Raw genomic sequence first — 23,784 nt, forward strand, 5'->3', positions numbered from 1 at the left:
GGAGGAAAGGCATATGCCAGCCTGAAGTTCCAGGTCTGAACAAAGGCATCCGCCCCCTCGGCTCCCTGTAGAGGGAGAAGAATCTGTGGACTTTCGCATTTCTTCTGGGAAGCAAACAAATCTATCTCTGGCCTGCCGAAACGTCTGCATACCAGAGCAAATACTTCTTTGTTCAACCCCCATTCTCCTTGAAGGATGGGTTATCTGCTGAGAAAATCTGCCTGAAGGTTGAGTGACCCTTTTATGTGTACCACCGAGAGCGAAAGAATCTTCCCTTCCGCTTCTTCTAGGATCCCCTGTGCTACCCTTCTCAGTCTGCCTGACCTTGTCCCACCTTGGTGGTTCAGGTAGGATACTGTGACCAGGTTGTCTGAGAGGACCAGCACCTCTCTGCCTCAAACCTGCTCTCTGAAGAGGTTTAGGGCTTTCCCCACTGCCAGGAGCGCCCTGAAGTTGGAGGACTCTCTGGTCTGGTTGCGGTTTCACGACCCTTGGGTATACTGGTCTCCCAGGTGAACACCCCAACCCCAAGCGCTGGCGTCCGTAGTTATGACCACTGGGTCTACCTGGGACCAGGGGTGACCCCCCGACAGATTGTCCACGTTGAGCCACCATCGTAGGGAAAGGGCGACCTCTGCCCTGAGAGATACCCTTTCCCCTAGTGCTTCCCCCCCCCCCCCCCCCCAAGAGGATAGAGGGAAGGGTTGGAGTTCAAGAGAATGGAGTGCCCAAGTCACAGCTGGTATACAGGCGGTCATGAGCCCCAGTAGTCTCATGATGCTTCTCAGTGAGGTTTCTCTCACTTCAAGGAGAGTGGCCACTGCTCCCTGTACCCTCGCAATCTTCTCTGCAGGTAGGAAAACGCTCTGTGCCACTGAGTCTATCAGGTATCCCAGGTATACCTTGGACTGTGATGGGGTCAGTGAGGACTTTTCCCAGCTGACCCTCCAACCCAAGGCCTCCATGGTGAGTAGAACTCTGTCCCTGTCTATCAGGATCTGCGATTGATCCAGACTGTAGATCAGCAGATCGTCCAGGTAGGGTATCAAGCCTATTCCCTGTAGATGCAGAAAGGCCACCACTTCGGCAATGACCTTGGTGAAAATCCTTGGACTGGCAGCCAGTCCAAAAGGGGAGAGCCCTGAACTGCCAGTGTTCTATCCCCTGCTCCGTGCGTATTGCGAAGCGTAGGTATTTTTGGTGTTCTGGGGCGATGGGCACATGTAAATATGCATCCTTCAGGTCTAGAGTCACCATGAAAACCCCTGCCTGGAGATGCTTCCTTACAGAATAGATACTTTCCATCCTGAATTTTTTGTGCAATAAGGAACGATTCAATTTTCTTACATTATCAATCGAAACTTGCCCAAGGTTTTCAGGACCACGAAAACGTGGGAATAAAACCCCTGGGTTGACTGACTGGCTGGTACCGGAGCAATAACCTCTCTTCTGCCAACTCTTGTATACTTCCCAGTAGACCCTCCGCCCTGACAGGGTCCCTGGGGAGATAAGTAATAAGGAAATTTTGGGGAGGGTACACTTGAAATTCTAGTCTGTAACCCTCTCTTAGGAGACTTAAGAAATGAGGACTCTGCGTAACCTTCCCCCACTCTGAAAGGAAGTTGCAGAGCCTTGCGCCCACCTTTATGGTGGCGTCATTTGGTTTCTTTATGGGAAGAACTGGAGCCGGAAAAAAGGATCGTACTCTTTTCCTTTCCCAAGACCCCACTTCTTCCTCTGGTCACTTCTCCCCTTGTGTTGACCTTTTGTCGGAGGGGGGGGGGCCCACGAGAAAAACGTCTTGCCCTTTTCTCCCTTAGGCTTCGTAGGGAACTTCTTACCCTTCTCTGTGGACCGGTAGAGGACCTGCTCCAGACCCGAGCCTAAGAGCAGGGGGCCCTCAAAGGGAATCCAGCACAGACGGGACTTGGAGGTGAAAATCCCCATCCCACGTTTTTACCCATAGGGCCTTCCTAGGGGAGTTTAGAAGTGCCGCTGATTTGGCAGTGATTCTTGTAGTCTCCATCGCTGCGTCCGCCACGTACGCCACTGCTCTGCCTATTATCTCCAGAGAGTCCATTACTTCCTTGGACTCCCATTTATGTGTGAGACGTGGCCTATTAATCTATTAAGCCAAGCAGGGGCCATCGCTGCCGCGTTCGCCTCCCAAGCCCTCCAGAGCAAAGTCTCAGACTTTTTGTCTATCTGGCCCTGAATATTGCCTGAATCCTCAAAGGAGAGATCGGACCTTTTGGACATCTGTGCCAAGGAAGCATCTAAGCGAGGAATCAAAAAAAAAAAAAAAATTCCTCCTCCTCGTCCTTAAAGGGCATCTTTGCTTCCAGGCTTTTAGCCTAAGAAGTTTACGCTCGGGTTCCATCCATTCCCTAAGGATTATATCCTTAAGGAACTGGTGAACCGGAAAAGTTCTGGCCTGCAGTTTCCCTAGGCCTCTATATACCCCATCTTGGGCTGATACCTGGGCAGAGGGCATCTGTATGTCCTCCGAGGCATAAATGGCTTTTAGCAGACACTCCATATCATCCGCTGAAAAGAGGAGACCTCCCAGGCCTAGCGTCCCCCTGGCTACCCTGGTCCGAATCCTCCTCCCCAGAGCTCAAATCTGGAAACTGACCCTCCTCCACTTCAGACTGGTAGGAGATCTGATCCTGGGACCCTCCCGTGTAAGATGTGGACAGGTCCTCCTGCGAGAGGGGGGTGTCTACCTGATAGACCCTCTCCTTGACATTTTTCAAATGTAGTCCTGAAGGACTGGAGGGTTGCTAGCATCTCGGACTACAAGGCCCGGCATTCCTTTACTACCTGGGCAGTTTCTTTGCCTGCCAGCTTAAAGATGCACTTATCGCAAAAAGGCTTGCTGTGGTCTTGCGGAAGTTTGTCGTTACAATACCCACAGCGCCTGGACTTAGAGGTAGCTTTTCCTTTGGACCTACTGGCCGACCCATGGGCAGGGCATTCAGTCCCTGGAAATAACAAACAAGCATAATAAGCTACCCACGCCCTGAGGGGAGAGGGAAATTGAAATACCCTGGACAATTCCCTGCCCCTCTATTACCCAGCCGGATCACTCACCCCTTGTGGCGACCTCGTTGGCTGTCTGCTCAGGTGCGCCTTCCTTCTCCATAGCGTATCTTCCGCCCAGCAGGACCGCTGCGTCTTAGAAGTTTTGCGCAGTTCTGAGCGTCCTCCCTGCCTCCACCACTGTGTTTTTGGCAAGGCTGTGTCCGTTGGAGCAGTAATGCTGCCTGGGTGCTACACAGATGCACCTTCCAGCAGCACCCATTCCAGTGGTCGGCGCCATTTCGGAGAGCTCCGGCACCCGGAAATTACGTCACGCCAGCGCAATGGACTTCCGGACATGTGCAGTAGCGCTGAAACGCACGCTGCTCGATCTGAGCTCAGCCAAGCCACCTCCTCCTCTAGGAGAACCAGAGGCGCCAGCACCGCCAAGGCTCACTTACAGCTGTTTCCAGGATGGTTCCAGCGGTCCCCCTCAACCTCCTTTAGCATCAGGTATGGGGGGGGGGGGGGGAGGTGTGTTTTTCCGAGGAGTAGTGCCTCAAGAAAAACTCATCTGTCTTTCACACTGCGTCTCAGGGGAATTTCTCCTGAGACTTCCTAAGGCAAGCCTAGTAGGAACAAATTACCCCCTGGTGGAGCCACCCCCCCCCCCCCCCCCGAGACCTCCGCAAGCCCCACTGCTTGCTCTGAGTCTCAGACCCTGGGAGAGAGTTTGACCAAAGGTCCCCAACCTTTTTTAGTCTTTTGAAGGAAAAAGGATCATGGTTTCACTGCCACTGATGGGAAACACAATCAATAACTGAGGGTCGGAGGGAGGGGTGGGGACTTTTGTGTTTCCTGTCAGGTGGACCAGTCATCTCTCAGGTGTGCCGTCCTGGAAGATGACTGGAGAAAAAAGGATTTTCTTTTTTTAATTTTACTGCACTTAGATACCTAAAGTAGAATTTCACTCTGCAAATTTAAATAAAGTTGTGTACTTAAAAATAAAAATAAATTGCATAGCATTTCTTCCAAAGAAAATGCATTTCATTCTATGCAAATCGGGCAAAAAAATAAAAAAAAACACACGTTCGTCAGGCTGCTTCCTGTACTGGTTGAATGTCTTTCATTGATTTAAAACCATAAATACCACATCTGCCCACTAGATGGTGCCAAGTAGCATAAGAATTATCGTATGATACTTAGTGCCATCTAGTGGCCAAAAGCAGTACTTTTTTTTTTTTAAATCAATGAAAACCAGCACAGGAAATAGCCTAATATATCTTTAAAACCATAAATACCACATCTGCCCACTAAACAGTGCCAAGTAGCATAAGAGTTATGTTACTTGGCACCATCTAGTGGCCAAACGCAGTACTTTTTTTAAATCAATGAAAACTAGCACAGAAAATTTTCTATTTGCACAGAACGATTGTAAACACGCTTCCATCGGGAGAATTGCTATGCAAGCTTTTTATAATTTCACCCTAAAGTATTTGCCTTTGCCCCCAACCCTGTAGTAATAGTATTTTTTATTTTTTGGTGGGGGGTGTATATCTTGATTTTTTATTTCTTTGGGGGGGGGGGCTTTTGTTTTTATTTTGCCCTTTTTGCTTGTCTGTCAATCCCGAAAAAAAAAAAAAAAAAAAGTCATTAGGCTACTTCCTGTACAGGTTGAATGTCTTTCATTGAGTTAAAACCATAATTACCACATCTGCCCACTAGATGGTGCAAAGTAGCATAAGAATTATCGTATGATGATACTTGGCACCATCTAGTGGCCAAATGCAGTACTTTTTTTTTTTATCAATGATAACCAGCACAGGAAATAGCCTAACACATTTTTAAAGAGGAAGTAAAGGCAAAAATATATATATATATATATATTTTTTTTTAAAGCATACTCTGTAAGGCAAAGGCATAATGAGCTAGTATGCATAGCATACTAGCTCATTATGAATAACTTACCTGAGAACTAAGCCCCCCGAAGCGGTCCTCAGTCTTCCTCTTCGCCGCTGCCATGGATCCCGGAGCGACTTCCGGGTCTCGCGGCTCCGACGCTGTGATTCACCGGAGCCGTGATGACGTCACTCACGAGCATGGGAGCCGACACACGCGGCATATCGCCACGATCTGCGGCCTGCCACAGTGCGCCTGAGCGCCGATCGCTACGGCGCATGCGCCGCAGACAGCGGTGGCTGTCTTCGGGTAAATATCTCCTAAACCGTATAGGTTTAGGAGATATTTCTTGGACCTACCGGTAAGCCTTAATCTAGGCTTACCTGCAGGTCAAAGTTGGCTGTAAGGGTTTACAACCACTTACAAACCATAAATACACATCTGCCCACTAGATGGTGGTAAGTAGCATAGGAATTATCATATGATACTTAGCACCATCTACTTGCCAAATGCAGTACTTTTTTCCAAATCAATGAAAATCAGCACAGGAAATACACTAATAAATTGTTTTTTTTACCCCGTATTTGGCCAGTAGATGGTGCTAAGTATCATCATACGATAATTCTTATGCTACTTGGTACCATCTAGTGGGCAGATGTGGTATTTACAGTTTTAAATCAATGAAAAACCTTCAACCAGTACAGGAAGTATCCTAATGACATTTTGTTTTATAATAAAATTAAAAATAATAAAAGTACTGCATTTGGCCACTAGATGGTGCACCATCCAGTGGGCAGATGTGGTATTTATGGTTTTAAATAAATGAAGGACATTCAACCAGTACAGGAAGTAGCCCAATGACATTTAGTTTTTTTTTTGTAAATAGCCTAATAATTTGTTTTCTTTTCTATTCACATAGAACGAATATACATGCGCTTTGATTGAAATTGTTGCTATGCAATTTTTTTTTTATTATAATTTTACCCCAAGGTTCCGGCCCCCACCCCTGTTGTAATAGTATTTTTTGGGGCGAGGGGTTCATTTCTTGTTTTTTCTTTTTTTTTTTTTGGGGGGGGGGGGGGGGTTCTTTTTGTTTTTATTTTACCTTTTTTCTGTCAACCCCCGGGGAAAAAAAAAAGTATTTCATGGAACGGCCTACTTTAAGATTTTCCATGTCGTGAAGTCGCAACAGAAGTTTTCCCTGCACTGTCCTTTGCTGGTGATGTGAGGTATTGCACTGAGAGAATACAAGGCGCGCTCTATCTGATGGTGGGGCTTTGGTATTGTGAATACATAAAGAGGTCCTGTTGTGTACAGGGAGGGGGCGGCACAGGGTGGGTAACCCCTTTATAAAGTACACCACATAAACAATGGGAGAGGGGGGAAATTCACCTTTCCTTTCAGAAAGAGTGTTTATTTCAGGTACTTATAGAGTGCCATTAATTTACGCAGCGCTTTAAATATACATTGTATATTCTTACCAGCACAACGCACCAAATGCCTTTACAAACCCAGATATTACCTTATAAATGTAGCAGGGACATCATCACTGGGCTGTACATAGCAGAGCTGTAGGAGGGCCCCAGCAGGCCCCACCCACTACAGTAAACTATAGGAGGGGGGCGCAGACTAGACAAGTCACTCTGCACAAGGAGAAAGAGAAAAGCTGCGGGAGGAGCCCAGCAGACCCCACCCACTAAAGGAAGGGGGTGGAGACAAGACAAATCACCCTGCACAAGGAGAGAAAGAAAAGCTGGACCCTCCCACTATAGAAAAGTACAGGAGGGGTGGAGACCAGGACAGTCACCTTACATAAGGGGGGAATAGGGGAAGAGAGAGAGAGAGAGAGAGAGAGGAGGGAGAGGGAGAGGGAGAGGGAGAGGGAGAGGGAGAGGGAGAGGGAGAGGGAGAGGGAGAGGGAGAGGGAGAGGGAGAGGGAGAGGGAGAGGGAGAGGGGAGAGGGAGAGGGAGAGGGAGAGGGAGAGGGAGAGGGAGACTGTGGGAGGAGCCCAGCAGACCCCACCCACTACAGGAGGGGGGCGGAGAAAAGACAAGGAAGAGGGGGGGCGGAGAAAAGACAAGGAAGAGGGGGAAGAGGGAGAGAGGGAGAGAGGGAGAGAGGGAGAGAGGGAGAGAGGGAGAGAGGGAGAGACTGTGGGAGGAGCCCAGCAGACCCCACCCACTACAGGAGGGGGGGCGGAGAAAAGACAAGTCACCCTGTACAAGGAGAGAAAGCAAAGCTGTGGGAGGTCGCTCCCATTATAGAAATGTATAGGAGGGGGCGGAGACAAGACCAGACAAGTCAGAGAGGAGGGGGGGGGGAGAGAGGGAGAGAGAGAGAGAAGCTGTAGGAGGGACCAGCTGGCCCCACCCACTACCGAAAACTACAGGAGGAGGCGGAGACAAGACAAGTCACCCTGCACAAGGTGAGAGAAAGAGAAAAGCTGTGGGAGGGGCCTAACAGACCCCACCCAATATAGAAAAGTACAGGAGTCCCCTTTGCTCTGTATTTTATTTGTATAGCTCAGTACAGGATTTGAATGCTGACTCGATCAGCAAAGGTTTCCAGCCTCTTGCCAAGCCGCCATTCCCTGATACAAAGGAAGTGCAAGCTACACGCAGACCACATGACCCTGGCACAGCGCCCGGGGTGGTGTGCATGCCCTGCTTACCCTTGGTGGACGAGTGCGGCAAAAGTTCAGCAGAGGAAACCCCTCCCGATACAACATAACCTCAGAGCTATAGAATGAGGGGGGGGGGGGGGGTTTACAACCCGGAACCATCAGAATTTATATGAAAGGGGCAACCAAACGATAAACATTCTGTGCTAATGCAAAAAGAGATAAAGAGGACCGGTCTGTATCCAGGGAAGAGGGGAGGTCCCCCATGACCCCCCCCCCCCCATCTAATTCATCCCCAGGAGAGGGCGAGGACGGCTATCACCACCAGATCAATCGTCTCTCATGGTTACCTGTAGGCCCTACAGTGACCCCCCCCCCCTCCAATCTCAATACGGCTTCCAATCTAAAGAGGAAGTCCTGAATGTATCACAATGTGTAACAATACATAGAAATTATTATACATTGTGATACATTGTTAACTATACACAGTGCGGGGGTGGGGTGTATTTGATCAGCTGCTGATTTTGTAGGTTTGCCCCACTGATAATTTCCTTCATCAGTCTGTAATTTTAATGGTCGGTTTATTATAACAGTGAGGGACAAAATAACAAAAAATTAAAATTGAATGAGTGAAATAAGTATTTGATCCCCTATCAATCAGAACGATTTCTGGCTCCCCAATGTCTTCTGTACAGGTAACTAGCTGAGATTAGGAGCACTCTCAAAGGGAGCGCTCCTAATCTCAGCTTGTTACCCGTATGGTTGCTTCTGTAGACTTGAAAATGTATAACAAACCATTTGCATTTGGAGAGCGGAAGCTGCGGATTGGCTGCACTGATAACGCTCAGATTTAAAAGGAACTTCCTCCTTAAAGGAGACGCCTTGTTTAACAGGAATGCTTACAAGTTGTCAGGTTAACTGCTTGTGTACCAGAGCCACCACCTCTATTTAGTTTTTGGATGTTGAAATGCAATTTTTTTATGTCACATGATAATTGCAGGTTATAAAAACTTTATTTTTTCTAGCAAACATCACACTAAAAAGAATATATATACACACACACACACACACATACATAATATTAAAATAAAAACAAACCACATACATGAGATAGATAGAGATATATATATATTATATATATAATTTTTTTTTTTTTTTTTATTTATTTATTTATTTATTTATTACACACACACTTCTACTACTACGGTCACCATTAAAAACGAAACTACTACTAATAATGATAGCAACAATAAAACAATACATACTACTACTGTTGCTACTACTATTACTACTAATATTTCTAGCAAAAATCACACTCATTTTTACATATATGAGAGAAGTGTCAGAATTGGCCCAGTAAGCAAGTTGTTAAAAAAAAAATTTTTTTTTATTGAAAATAAAGGTTTTATAAACAAATCCGCAATTATCATACGACATAAAGTAAAATGTTTTTATAATATATCGGGACTGCGACATTGCGGCAGAAACACATAGCACACTTTTGACACATTGTCATTTATACAGCGATCAGTGCTATACAAATGCAGAGATTACAGTAAAAATTGCACTGGTAGGGGTTAACAAACAATGTAAAAAAATACAAAGGGAAAAACAAATAAGAAAAATTCCACAAGTCTATCCCCCATTTTGTAGACGCTATAACTTTTGCGCAAACCAATCAATATACACTTATTGCGATTTTTTTAAATTTATTTTTACCAAGAACATGAAGGATACATATCGGCCTAAACTGAGGGAAAAAAAAAAGGGGGGGGGGGGGGGATATTTATTATAGCAAAAAAGTACTAAATATTGTTTTTTTTTTTTCAAAATTGTCGCTCTTTTTTTTTTTGTTTATAGCGCAAAAAAAAAAAAAAACGAAGAGGCGATCAAATACCACCAAAATAAATATTTATTTGTAGGGAAAAAAGAACTTCAATTATGCTTGCGTGCAACGTTGCTCGACCGCGCAATTGTCAGTTAAAGTGAAGCAGCACCGAATTGCAAAATTTTTATTTATTTTTTTAAATGGCCCGGTCATTCAGCAGCCAAATCTTCCAGGGCTGAAGCGCTTAGAACATGGTCATACTACACATTTATTATTGTGTTATATTTTCTTCACATATGTTCTCACACACAGAGTCATTTTGTGGCCAAACCTAGTGCTGCACTTTACAATTTGCATATTGTTTGCACTTTTGTTTTGTGCGTTTTTTATGCCACTTCGTTTTCATCTTGCGTTTGTAGCTTTGGGATCGCACTAAAAACTAAATATTTTGGTTGCGTATAATACAATTCATCATGTGTGCACTGTACAGTTGCACTTTATTTGAATTTATGCTATTTATGGTTTACGGCCACATTGCACTTTAATAATAAAGTGACACTTCTACTTTCACACATTTTTGCACCGGATCATCTTGTGTTTATACCGAGTGCTGCACTTTATTTTTTTGCATTTTTTTCCTCTGTGTCCTGTATCCGGGTTATAGTGCTTAGCTGCAGGTCATTAATTGATACATTTTATCACAGCGTTTAAATTCGTCTATCGCTTAGCGCAGATTTATCTGTTTTGTTTCTAAAAACTTTTTGCAGCCCAAACCTTCATTGAGGTCACTCTGCAGATCTCAAAGGAAAGGTTGCAAGATGGCTACCCAGGAAGTGACCACCATGTGCCAAGGTCATTTGTCACCCCCACGCCTGGTCTCCTCGCGGTCTGTAGGAGTGATGTGGTTGGGGGGCAGGGGAGATATAGGTCTGTGACTCACTTCCACCAGCAGGAAAAGGGACGCACACGGTTCACAAAAAATATAAAAAATCCAGTTGTTGGAAGGATGTGTAACCTGCATGCGGTGTAGCGGTGCTGCTGGAAACACAAGCACAATTTTTGGTCCGTCGCAGTGCATTGGCCACACCATCCAATGAATGGGCAATGAATGTATCACCCCCCCTGGTGTGAATGGGCCCCCCCCCCGGGACTTGATGTATTTAGGTCACATATAAAAGAGGTACAATATTTTATTATTTCTGTAAACTCACCTGGTTGGTTTTGGCGCAGAAGTTTTGACCATTTTCAAACACAAAAATATTATATTACATTAAAAAAAAAAAGTATGTATGCAAAATATATATATATATATAATATATATATATATATATAAATAAAAAAAAAAAACACACACACACACACACATTATATATATATATATATATATATATATATATATATATATATATATATATATATATATATATATATATATATATATATATATATATATATATATATATATATATATATATATATATAATATATATATATACACACATACATACATACATATACATACATACATATACATATACACACACACACACACACACACACACACTTCTACTACTACTGCCAACAATAAAAATGAATACTACTACTACTAATAATGATGATAGCAACAATAAATACTACTACTGTTGCTACTACTATTATAATTAACAATAAATACTACTACCAACAACGCTAATAATAAAATATCAATAAACACAAATACTACTAATAATAATAAAACCAAAACTATATGTTAGCTCTGCTTGGCATATACAAATATGTAAATTATATTTTTCATAAGCAAATCATTTTTTGGAAATCCACAGCATCATTTCTTATTTGCCAGTAACAGGTACTTCCCGTTTCAGACCACAAACGTTTCATCAAGGAGAACCTGTCACCTCCCCCGGGCAATCACAAAGTGCTCATCCACCTCCGTATGATAGCATTAGTGTTTAATTAAAAAAAAAAAAAAAAGAAGAAGTGGTTTTAAAAAAATAAAAGGGACCCTGCGCAGGCACGGGCAAACCCGGAATGCATGTTTGCGTGTCATCAGGTGACCGAGTAATGCATACTAGGGATCGCTGCACACCCAATCTGAAAGGAATAAAGCGAAGGCCGTTATTTCAGGAAAACGGATTGCGCATTAAAATTCATTGGAAGGTATTTTTTTTTTTTTTTTTTTTTAAATCCTGAAAATACAAAACAGGCTGGAAATGAGATTATAGATTATAGATTACATACACACAATATCTCACAAAACGAAGTACACCCCTCACATTTGTGTAAATCTTTTCATGTGACAACACTGAAGAAATGACACTTGTCTACAATGTAAAGTAGTGACAGCTGGCAACAAAAGTCAGTACACCCCTAAGTGAAAATGTCCAATTGGAGCCCAAATAGCCATTTTCCCCTTCCCGGTGTCATGTGACTCGTTAGTGTTACAAGGTCTGAGGTGTGAATGGGAGCAGTGCTATCGCTCTCACTCTCTCATACTGGTCACTGGAAGTTCAACATGGCACCTCATGGCAAAGAACTCTGAGGACCTGTAAAAAAATTTGTTGCGCTACATAAAGATGGCCTAGGCCAGTGATGGCGAACCTTGGCACCCCTGATGTTTTGGAACTACATTCCCATGATGCTCTGGCACTCTGCAGTATAGTGGAGCATCATGGGAAATGTAGTTCTAAAACATCTGGAGTGCCAAGGTTTGCCATCACTGGCCTAGGCTATAAGAAGATTGCCACATTGTAGCAAAGTGCCATTTCTGCAGTGTTGTCACATAAAAGATTTACACAAATGAGAGAGGTGTACTTATTTTTGTGAGAGATAGAGAATATATATATATTATATATATATATATATAATATATATATATATATATATATGTTTTCTGCACAGTACATCACATAGAGCAGGTTGGTTGTGATGAGCGGGGTGTGTGTGTGGTCGGCACTCACCGTCCAGCCCCAGTGGATGAAGGCAATCTGTTGGTCGTAGTGAAGAGCAAAGAGGAAGAAGAAGATGGTGCTGAAGATGAGTTCAGTGATGGCGACACCGAGGTACCCCGGGCTACGGGAGGCCGCATAGCAAATCAAGACAATGAGGCAGCAACCCTGCAAAAGTACAAAATTAGATTATATTCCGGAAAACACACTCCTTCCTTCAATTCACAAATCTTATCTCATTCATAGAAAAGTTCTGGAAGGTTCTCTTTAGGATTCTGCAATACTATTAAAACCACTTTAGCGCTATTCTTTTTTTCTGCCACTTTTTTGTTTACATGTAGCAATTATTTTTTTTAAAAAAATAACGAGAATCCCCAAACATGATAGATAATTATTTCTTTATTTTTTTTAAGAGAAAAAAAATTGGTGGATTATGCATTATTATTTTTTCGAGCAGAGGTTTTTCAAACAATTTTTATTTTTATGAAAAATCACTTCCTTTCCTGGCACTTTTTGTTCACATGCACCCATCAGGTTTTATTTTGCTAGAAAGTTTCTTAGGACCCCACACATTATATATATTTTTAAAGCACAGACCATAGAGCAGTGATGGTGAACCTTGGCATCCCAGATGTTTTGGAACTACATTCCCATGATGCTCAGCTTCACTGCAGAATGCATGAGCATCATGCCAAGGTTCACCATCACTGCCCTAGAGAATAAATTGGTGGGTGTTGCATTTTTTTTGTCACACAGTATTTGTGCAACAGTTTTTAAAACAATATAAAAAATAAAAATAAAACAAAAAACAAAAACAGTTTTTGGAGGGTCACTCTGAAACAGCTGTTCCTTTTATTTGTATAAAGTTGGAGTCTCATTTCTCCTCTTCCTATCAAATCTGTCTCCTGTGTTTTTCACATTAAGCAGTGGCCCTCAAACACAAGCCATGTCCCTCTGCTGAGCCACGACCTCCCCTCTCCTGGGCCTCCAGCCAGCTGCAGACCCCTTACACTCCCACAGTCCCTCCCAGCTCCTATAGTGACCTCCATATTCCCATAGTAGGTCACAATCACCTCAAGCCCCCCCAACAGCCCTCAGCCTCCGCAGTGCCCTCCAGTCTGCTGCAGAACCCCCATAGTGTCCAACCTTCAACTAACTTTACCCCCCAAACTCTTATCATGACCCACGGCCCACAATCAGGCTCCGTAGTGCCCTCTAACCTCCCATAGTGCCCCCCAGCCTGCTGCAGAACCTCCAGCCCTCCATAGTGCCCCCAACAGTGTCCCTCAACCTCCTATAGTGACCTCAGGCCCCTCAGCCTCCGTAGTGCCCTCTAACCTCCCACAGTGCCCCCCACCCCCCCAGCCCGCTGTAGAACCTCCAGCCCCCCATAGTGACCTCAACCTCCAACAGTGTCCAATAGTGCCCCTCAACCTCAAGCTTCTCCTACAGGCCCCCTCAGTGGCCCCCTAACCTCCCCCAGTCTGCTTTAGAACCTACAGCCGTCCATAGTGCCCCAACAGTGTCCATAGTGCCCCTCAATCTCCTATAGTGACCTATAGCCCCGCTCAGTGCCCCCCCCCAGCCTGCTTTAGGACCTCCAGCTCTCCATAGTGCCCCCAACCTCCAACAGTGTCCCATAGTGCCCCTCAACCTCCTATAGTGACCTACATGCCCCCTAACCTCCCACAGTGCCCCCCCCAGCCTGCTGTAGAACTTCCAGCTGTCCTTAGTGCGCCCAACCTCCAACAGTATCCCATAATGCCCTTCAACCTCCTATAGTGACCTACAGGCCCCCTACACAGTGCCCCCCCCAGCCTGCTGTAGAACCTCCAGCCGTCCATAGTGCCCCTCAGCCTCCTATAGTGACCTACAGGTCCCTCAGCTCCCACAGTGCCCCCCCCCCCGAGCCTGCTCTAGAACCTCCACCCATCCAGTGTCCCCACCTCCAACAGTGTCCCATAAAACCCTCAACCTCCTATAGTGACCTACAGGCCCCCTAACCTCCTACAGTGCCTCCAACAGCGTCCCATATTGCCCCTCAACCACCACCTATAGTGACCTACAGGCCCCCTAGACCTCCCACAGTGCCCCCCCCCCCCAGCCTGCTGTAGAACCCTCCAGCCCTCCATAGTGCCCCCAACCTTCAACAGCGTCCCATAGAGCCTTCAACCTCCTATAGTAACCCATAGTACCACTCAGCCTCCGTAGTGCCCCCTAACCCCCTACAAGCCCCCCTCCAGCCCTCCATCATCCTCCCCAACACCCCCCCCTTTTTTCTTTAGAATCCACATCTGAGCCCCCATCTCTTTCATTAGGGTCCCATCAGAGTCCCCTCCTACTTCAGGGTGGCCATCAGAGTGCTCCCTTACGCCTCAGAGACCCCCCTTATTTCAGGATGCCATCAAAGCCCACCCCCCCCCCCCTTTACTTTTTTGGGTCCCCATCAGAGTCGTCCTACCTATTTCAGTGTCCCTATCAAAGTGCTCCCTCCTCATCAGAGTCCCCCTTACTTTAGGATGCCTTAACCACCCCCCCCCTTGCTTTGGGTCCCCATCAGAGTCGCCCGACCCATATCTAATGTCTAAGCCCCGATGGAATTAATCAGATCCATAGTGGTTGAGAAACACTGATCGATTGATCGATCTATACGTTCATAGACTGAGCAGAGTTTTCTGGGGGGGGGGGGGGGGGGGAGAATCTATCGGTGTATGAACAGAGTGAATACTTTGCATCATCCAATGTTGCAGTTGTCAGGTAGTGATACTGTAATTGTATTATCCTCTCTGCAGTCCTGGTTATAATTTGTTACATTTGTTTCTTCTGTAACGGAAGCTCCTTATGCAGAATAACAGAAGGCGGCGGGTCCCTGGGAGAGCGTGGCGAGTGCCAGGTGTCCAATCCAGGAAAACTATCAGTCTAGATTCTATATTTTTGGTGCACATGAGGCCCGGGCGTGTCCGGAAGGCATTGCCATGTAGATGCATTAGTCATTCCTTCCTGAGCCGTGTCTACAGAGCCCAGCGCGGCATACAGAGCACTCTGATTTCTCCTATTTACATTACATGGGGGGACCTCCGATCCGCACTGAACGTAAAACCAACCGCCGGGATACCAGGACTCTGAGCTACAGGGACTTAACCCCTTCAGTACCGGGCACTTCCACCCCCTTCCTGCCCGGGACAATTTTCAGCTTTCACACTTTGAATGACAATTATGCGGTCATGCTACACTGTACCCAGATGTCATTTTTATCATTTTTTTTTTTTCACACAATAGAGCTTTCTTTTGGTGGCATTTAATCATCGCTGTTTTTTTTTTTACTTTTGCAACACAAACAAAACCAATACCCTGTAAATTTTCAAAGGAAAACCCCAAAAATGTTAGAGTTTGTTATAAAAATTGTAATTTGTAATTTTTCTCCTTCACTGATGGGCAGTGATGAGGCAGCTCTGATGGGCACTAATGGGGCGGCACAGATGGGCAAGGATGAGGCAGCACTGAAGGGTGGCTCTGAGGGGCACTGATGGGGTGGTACTCATGGGCATGGATGAGGCAGCACTGAAGGGCAATGATGGGGTGGGACTGATGGGGCAGCACTGATGAGGTAGCACTCATTGGCATGGATGAGACAGCACTGAAGAGCACTGATGGGGCAGCACTGAAGGGTGGCTCTGATGGGACAGCACTGATGAGGCGGCACTCATGGGCACGGATGTGGCAGCGCTGAAGAGCACTGATGGGGCAGCACTGAAGGGCGGCTCTGATGGGCACTGATAAGGTGGCACTCGTGGCCACGGATGAGGCAGCACTGAAGGGCGCTGATGGGGAGGCACTGATGGGGTAGCACTGATGGGCACTGATGAGGTGTGTAACATTGGGGGTTGTTTAGCTTAGTGTAGAGCCTACCAGTGAGTCCACACCAGATATGCCGTTTAAGGGCTTGTTGGCCCACATTTATTAAAGGAAAAAGAAAACAAGTTTGATAACAGCAGAGTTGCCCACTCGGGTATTCAGCTTTCCACAACAACAATGCAAGTTAAACAGAAAATACCAAGCCACCTGGCTCTCCTTAGCAGCACTGCTGCTCAGGCTTATGCTGCAGCCCTCTCGTCTCTATAATGGAGTTCCTGTACCTCCGCACTCTTTTCCAGCTTCCTTGCTGTTTCAGCCCACAGACTTGGACCCTCTGTCTGCTCTGACAGACATGCACACGTCTCCCTCACTTGCCTGGACTCCTCAGGAGGGTGGAGCCCAGAACCACGGTCAGGCGTCTACAAATAGCCCAGCAAGTATGCTGGTGGATCTCAAAACCCGGACCTGGGGATTTCATCCCACCGGGATCGCTACGAAATCCCCGGGCTTCAGATCCCAAAACAGATTTTAGTAAATAGTGAGGAAACTGAAAGGCCAGTTTCCTCCCAAATAAGAAAATCCCCTGGAGCCCCTCAAGCTGCATCCTTCTGGTGGGGTATCACGCTTCCACAGGTGGCACTGATGGGATGGCACTAATGGGGCAGCACTGATGGGATGGCATTGATGAGGTGGCACTGATGAGCTGGCACACATGGGGAGGCATGGATGAGGTAGCACTGATAGGAGAATTGGTTTTGTCCCCCCTCACCAGACAAAAATAAATAAATAAAATAATAACAAATAGAGGGCCACTTAAAAAGAAACAATAAACCAGCTGCAATAAGGGATTTGCCCTGTAGTCCCAGTTTCTGTTGCTAGCGGTCCTCAATCTCATTCCACCCATTTCCTCTGAACCTAGGACATTCCGGACGAGCCCCCAAACCTGTGACTGGGCAGCGAAAGGAGAAGCAGCTGAAAAATGGGCTCAGCTCTCTGTCACTTTGCTCTCTCCTCCTATCAGGGCTCTTTCCTTGTCATCACATGAACTGATTTGGTTTCTCGGGCTGCTTCTCACACTGCAGCCCTGCTGTATAGGGGAAAAGACTGACACCGGGTCACATTCAGGTACTTACACTCCTATGTATTCTACTAAATGCATTTTATGATGCATTGACCTATTGGCGGCTACTTTGTGAACCTGACATTCCGGGAGGCCGTTATATGATGTGCAACTCCTGTAGGGTGCACGCTGTGATCACAGATCCGAGTAAGGGGCCAATCCCGGCCCCATACCACATGATCAGCTGTCAGCCAATGACAGCTTATCACGTGTGTCAATAAAAAAATTGTCAATCGTCTTTTTTCTGACAGCGTGAGGAGCAGTGCTGGGACAAGGCCATTTGGTGCCCAGGGCGAAGATGGTAAACTGCGCCGCCCCCCGTTTTTAAGAAAGAATCAATGACATTTCAAAACAAGAATATACTTAAAACACTACAAATTCAATTATCACCCTACACACAGTATTTCCCCTTTACATGACCCCCCCCCCCCCCCTACAGTATTGTTACTTTTATGCCTGCTAACAACCCGCCCAGGGCTGTTTTTAATATTGTTTGGACACTGGGCAAGCATTTTCCTGGTGCTCCCTATGCAATTTTGCTCTTCATCCCAACATCCCGAAAAATGCACACACACTCTGTAACACCCCTTCCACAGCCACCTCTGTGCCCCCCCCCCCCCCATCCACAGCCACCTCTGTACCCCCCCCCCCCGTCCACAGCCACCTCTGTACCCCCCCCGTCCACAGCCACCTCTGTACCCCCCCCCCGTCCACAGCCACCTCTGTTCCCCCCCCCTGTCCACAGCCACCTCTGTTCCCCCCCCCCCCCTGTCCACAGCCACCTCTGTTCCCCCCCCCTGTCCACAGCCACCTCTGTCCCCCCCCCCTGTCCACAGCCACCTCTGTTCCCCCCCCCCCCCCTGTACCCCCCCCCCGTCCACAGCCACCTCTGTACCCCCCCCCTGTCCCACAGCCACCTCTGTAACCCCCCCCCCCCCCTGTCCACAGCCCACAGCCACCTCTGTAACCCCCCCCCATCCACAGCCACCTCTGTACCCCCCCCCCGTCCACAGCCACCTCTGTACCCCCCCCGTCCACAGCCACCTCTGTACCCCCCCCCCGGTCCACAGCCACCTCTGTACAACCCCCCGTCCACAGCCACCTCTGTACAACCCCCCGTCCACAGCCACCTCTGTACAACCCCCCGTCCACAGCCACCTCTGTACAACCCCCCGTCCACAGCCACCTCTGTATACCCCATCTTCCATAGTCACCTCTGTATACCCCCCCTTCCATAGTCACCTCTGTATACCCCCCCTTCCCAAATTCCTCCCCCTCCTTCTCACAGTTCTCATCCTCACCGAGACACTGCACCTTTATGGTATGAGTTTGCGCTCTTTTCCAACACACAGTCTCAGATCTGTAGCATACAGCCAGAACACTTCACTTTGTTCTGTGCTGTGCTATAGAAGTCTGGGGGGGGGGGGGGGGGGGTGATGGGACCAGGGAGTACGGACGACCACTCTGCCTCCCTCATCTGTGCCAATCAGTACCCCCTGCCAGTGCCCACTATCAATGACTACAAGTGCCACCTATCAATGCCCACCAGTTGTGCCAATCAGTGCTGCCTATCAGTGCCCATTATTGCCACCCATCAGTGCCACCTATTAGTGCAGATTCTCAGTGTGCACCAGTACCACCTATCAATGCCCTTCATTGTCACCTCATCAGTGCAACATCAATGAAGGAGAAAAATAACCTGTTTGCAAAATTTTATAAACCAAAAAAAATATATATATTTTTTTTTTTTTAACAAAAAATAAAGACCGCAGGGGTGATCAAATACCACCAAAAGAAAGCCCTATTTGTGGGAAAAATAATATATATATATATATATAAAAATATAAAGAGTTCATATGGCTACAGTGTAGTATGACCGCGCAATTTTACCTGCAATGATGCCATCACGTGCTGCATGCAAATACAGGGCCCACTGCTCCAGGCTGACGCCCACCCATCAAGACATTTTTATATTTGCATAACTCCTCCCCCTGCTTACATCATAGCTGCGGCCTCTTGAGTGGAGTAATGAGGCCTTCATACACTCATTTTACACCCAGTGATGTCATCACTGGGCCTTTGTGCTTCTCTATGCAATGCAGGCAGAACATGGCTGGTGGGAGGGGCTGGCAGTGATGTTTTCAGGAAGCTATGTACAGCACCCTGCCAGCCCCTCCCCCCAGCCATGATCTGCCTGCATTGCATAGAGAAGCACAGAGGCCCAGTGATGACATCACTGGGTGTAAAATGAGTGTATGAAGGCCTCATTACTCCGCTCAAGAGGCCGCAGCTATGATGTAAGCAGGGGGAGGAGTTATGCAAATATAAAAATGTCTTGATGGGTGGGAGTCAGCCTGGAGCAGTGGGCTCTGTATTTGCATGCAGCACGTCTTCGGGAGTGGAAGGGTAAGCCTCAGCTACACACCCTGCAGTAGGGGCGGATGGATGGCGAGTCAATGAATTGGCATAATTGCACATTATCGCTATTATCTGATTAGTCACGTCGGAAGGAGTAGTTGTGAGGCTGCCAAGGAAATCCAGTAACGTGAAGTCGCCTGGGAAGAGAGCAGCACTTGCAGCAGCAATGAAATCCCGAATGAACAATTGTATAAAACATGCAATCGTTATTGCTAGCCAAGGCTGACCATACACCATACAATCTGATTGTACAATCAATGTCATGGTCTGGGGGCTGCATGAGTGCTGCCGGCACTGGGGGGGCTACAGATCATTGAGGGAACCATGAATGCCAACATGTACTGTGACATACTGAAGCAGAGCATGACCCCCCTCCATTCAGAGACTGGGCTGTAGGGCAGTATTCCAACATGATAACCACCCCAAACACACCTCCAAGATTACCACTGCCTTGCTAAAGAAGTTGAGGGTAAAGGCGATGGACTGGCCAATCAAGTCTCCAAACCTAAACCTTATTGATCTGTGCAAGGTCTCTAACATCCACCAGCTCTGTGATGTCATCATGGAGGAGTGGAAGAGGACTCCAGTGGTGACCTGTGAGGCTCCTCTCGATTTGATATATTTCTGCCCCCCCCCCCCCCCTTCCTCCCCTTCCTTCCTCCTGCTCTTTCCTTTCCTGTTCCTAGTCCATTATGCTTCTCTTATTTTCCCTTTCTCTCGTCTCCTTTCCAATTTTTCCTTTTGGCTCATTAAGCCACCAGGCAGATGATTGGGTGGGATGGTTACTTCTGAAATTTCTAAATAGTATGCTCTTGATAATACACTCAAGTATACGATTTGATGATATAAACAATATGCAAAGTGTAGCGCTAAAAGAAAAATAGTGCCCAATGCCGGCCATACACGGTTCGAATTTCGAAAGAATTTTCTTGGTAATTCTTACCAATGACCACAAGTTTTAGGACCATTCTTCCCACTGACCATCACACTAATGTGTCATGAGTTGTAGATTTTTTTTATTTTTAGCAGGGGTTCCCTGAGAATGGAGAACTATTTCAAGGGTTACTCTGTGTTGAAAAGGTTGAGAAAGGCTGCTCTGGAGGAACCCCAGGGTTCTGCGGAACTCTGGTCGAGAAAGGCTGTTCTGGATGCATATCTAGTTACTTTGTTCTTTTCACTTGTTTATTTGTGATGTAACCATCAATGTGATGAGCTGTTACGTTGGAATGAATATTAATAAAACCCTCTGTAAAAGAATACCAGGGTTCTGACAGCAGATCGCTACCATAACCCCGGTATTTTCTTCAACGGCCGGCGGTCCACTTTCAGATAAAAGTGGTCTCCACGAGATCACTTGTCAGCGGCGGGAGAGGTCTCCTACTCCCCCCCCCTCCCCGGACACCCTAGAGAACAAAATAGCGGTTGTTGCTATAGTTTATGTCACACCGTATTTGCGCAGCGGTCTTACAGGCACAATTGTTTTGAAAAAAAATAAAAAAAATTAATTAATTCAAAAACGTGTCAACAGTAAAGTTAGCCCAATTTTTTTTTTTATATTGTGACAGATAATGTTACGCCAAGTAAATTGATACCAAACATGTCATGCTTCAAAAGTGTGCCCTCTCGTGGAATGGCGACAAACTTTCACCCTTAAAAATCTCCATAGGCGACGTATATATATATATATATATATATATTATATATATATATATATATATATTAAAAAAAAAAATTATATAGACACACACACACACGTTACCAGTTTTGGTAAATCTGAAGACAAATGCGAGACGTGAGGTCCTTTTTGACCCCAGATCTCACATTAAAAAGGAGGTCCTCTCATGTTTGTTTTTTTTATTACAGGAGATGTTTACATAAGAGTGACCCAAATTTATTTATTTATTTATTTTAAAAAGGACATGGTAAAAATAAAAAAAGTAAAACAAATAAGAAAGCAAAATAAATAAATTTAAACCCCCCGGTCCCGCCGAGCTCAGGCGCAGAAGTAAACGCATACGCAAGTCGCACCAGTATATGAAAAATGGTGTTCGCATCCCCACATGTGAGGTATCGTTAAAGCGAAAGCAATAATTCTAGCAAAAGACTTCCTCTGTAACTCAAAACTGGTAACCTGTATACATTTTTAAATGTCGCCCATTTACTGTTGTCGTATTTTTTAGATTTACGCAATTAATTTAATTCATGCATTATTTATTTAATAATGCAATGACCGCCGTTTTATTCTCTAGGGTGTCTGGGGGAAAAAAAAATATATATATTATATATATATATATATATATATATATATATATATATATAAAAATTTATATAATATCATTTTTTATTGATATATGTTTGGGGGTTCCAAGTCATTTTCTAGCATAAATAAATAAATACCTGATTTTAACTTGTAAACAACAAGTTTGAAAAATAGGTCTGGTCCTTAAGTGGTTGAAGTAAGTGGCTCTTTTAACGACCACCATAGTAAGCATTTCTGCGACCAGCCACCATATAAGAGGGTCCTACAGTGACCACCCATGTAAGGGGAGTCCTAAAGTGCCATTCAAATGAATGGGCTGCTCTATACATATTGCATAAAAACAAGTAAAAATAAATAAATAAATAATAATAAAAAAAAAAATGTTCATGTGACGCCTAGATGATGAAAAGGTAGCCAAGTGGAAAATAAATTATTTAAAAATACTTGATTTTTTTGGTGCTTTTACTAGCAATTCATTGCCAAAAGTAGGTGAAAGGGTCACTTTTACTTACAAGAGATCTTACTACAAACATGTTGATTGCTTTAATTGTGTACACAACAAGCAAACACGCCCCCTGCCAGATTACTCCAGGAATGCCGCCGGGGTGTGACCGCAGGAGTCACCCATAAAAAAAAAGAAGTCAATGTACGATCGTTTTACAAGCCTAATTGCTCAAGTATATAATGAATACACCCAGGAAGCAGAATGTCCCGGAATACACAGTACACTCCTTAGATATGACGACTCCATTTGTTTTCTTTTTTTCAGTATTTTTTTTCCCCTTTATTAGCACCTGGTAGTCCTGCCAGGGACATAGTTCCTGTCCTACAAAGACCACCAACAGAAGGGGGTCCTACAAGTGACTGCCAAGGGAAGGAGGGCCTACAAGTGACCGCCAAGGGAAGGAGGGCCTACAAGTGACCGCCAAGGGAAGGAGGGCCTACAAGTGACCGCCAAGGGAAGGAGGGCCTACAAGTGACCGCTAAACAGGAGGTTCTACAAATGACCACCAAACGGAAGGAGGTCCTACAAATGATTAATAGGGTCTTATGCTATAGGTAGTGCCAGGCCCAGCCACATGCAGTCCAACTTTGCTCGGATTACATTGACATTTTTGGGAGATTTATTTTGCACCAATCACATCGCGATGATCCCCAAAAATTTAAATCCTGAGACAGGAATTTAAAACGGACTTCTAAAAATTGTCAAAAAATAAATAAATGAATTAAAAAAAAAAAAAATCACATCAGCACAATCGGTGGCAGGGAATCACCTGTACGGGATTCCTCTCTTCAGCTCTGGGGTGCGTGCCTCTTCTGCTGTGACTGGACACAGCGGGAGCCAATCAGCAGGTCTGGTGGCCGTGCTGACTCCCGGGTTTCACTGGTCGTTCACAGGGGATGTAAAAGAGGCAGATCGTTTTTCTGTGAGGGAGGAAGATGGAGATCTTGTGTTTCTCCTATGCAGGAACATAGATCTCCGCTTTCCTCCAGTCACAGCCCTTCCCCCACACAGTTAGGAAGCACTCCCGAGGCACACAGTTAACTCTTTGATCGCCACTTCCCAACCAACGTCATTTATACAGTGACAGTGCATATTTTTAGCACTGATCACTGTATTGGTGTCACTGGTCCCCAAAAAGTGCCAGATTTGTCCGCCGAAACAACGCAGTCCTGCAAAAAAATTTAAATAAAAATCACGCTGGTCGACGCCATTACCAGTAAAAACAATGAAAAAAGTCCATAAACCTATCCCGCAGTTTGTAGACACGATAAACAATCAATATAGGCTTATCGGTATTTTTTTTTTACCA

The 23,784-nt window shown here is 45.6% G+C and overlaps 1 protein-coding gene across 1 annotated transcript in view; it reads right to left on the reverse strand.

Annotated features, from left to right (window-relative positions):
- LOC143963345 (proteolipid protein 2-like) overlaps positions 1-23,784 on the reverse strand; it is a 46,661-nt gene that overhangs the window by 19,134 nt on the left and 3,743 nt on the right. Inside the window, exon 2 of the mRNA XM_077472996.1 lies at positions 12,330-12,485. Within this exon, the coding sequence (XP_077329122.1) occupies positions 12,330-12,485 (156 nt within the window). The remainder of the gene's footprint in view (positions 1-12,329; positions 12,486-23,784) is intronic.

This window comes from Lithobates pipiens, unplaced genomic scaffold (genome assembly GCF_037356315.1).
Source record: "Lithobates pipiens isolate NorthernLeopardFrog02 unplaced genomic scaffold, aLitPip1_a1.2 Scaffold_1, whole genome shotgun sequence".
NCBI classification, from domain to species: domain Eukaryota; kingdom Metazoa; phylum Chordata; class Amphibia; order Anura; family Ranidae; genus Lithobates; species Lithobates pipiens.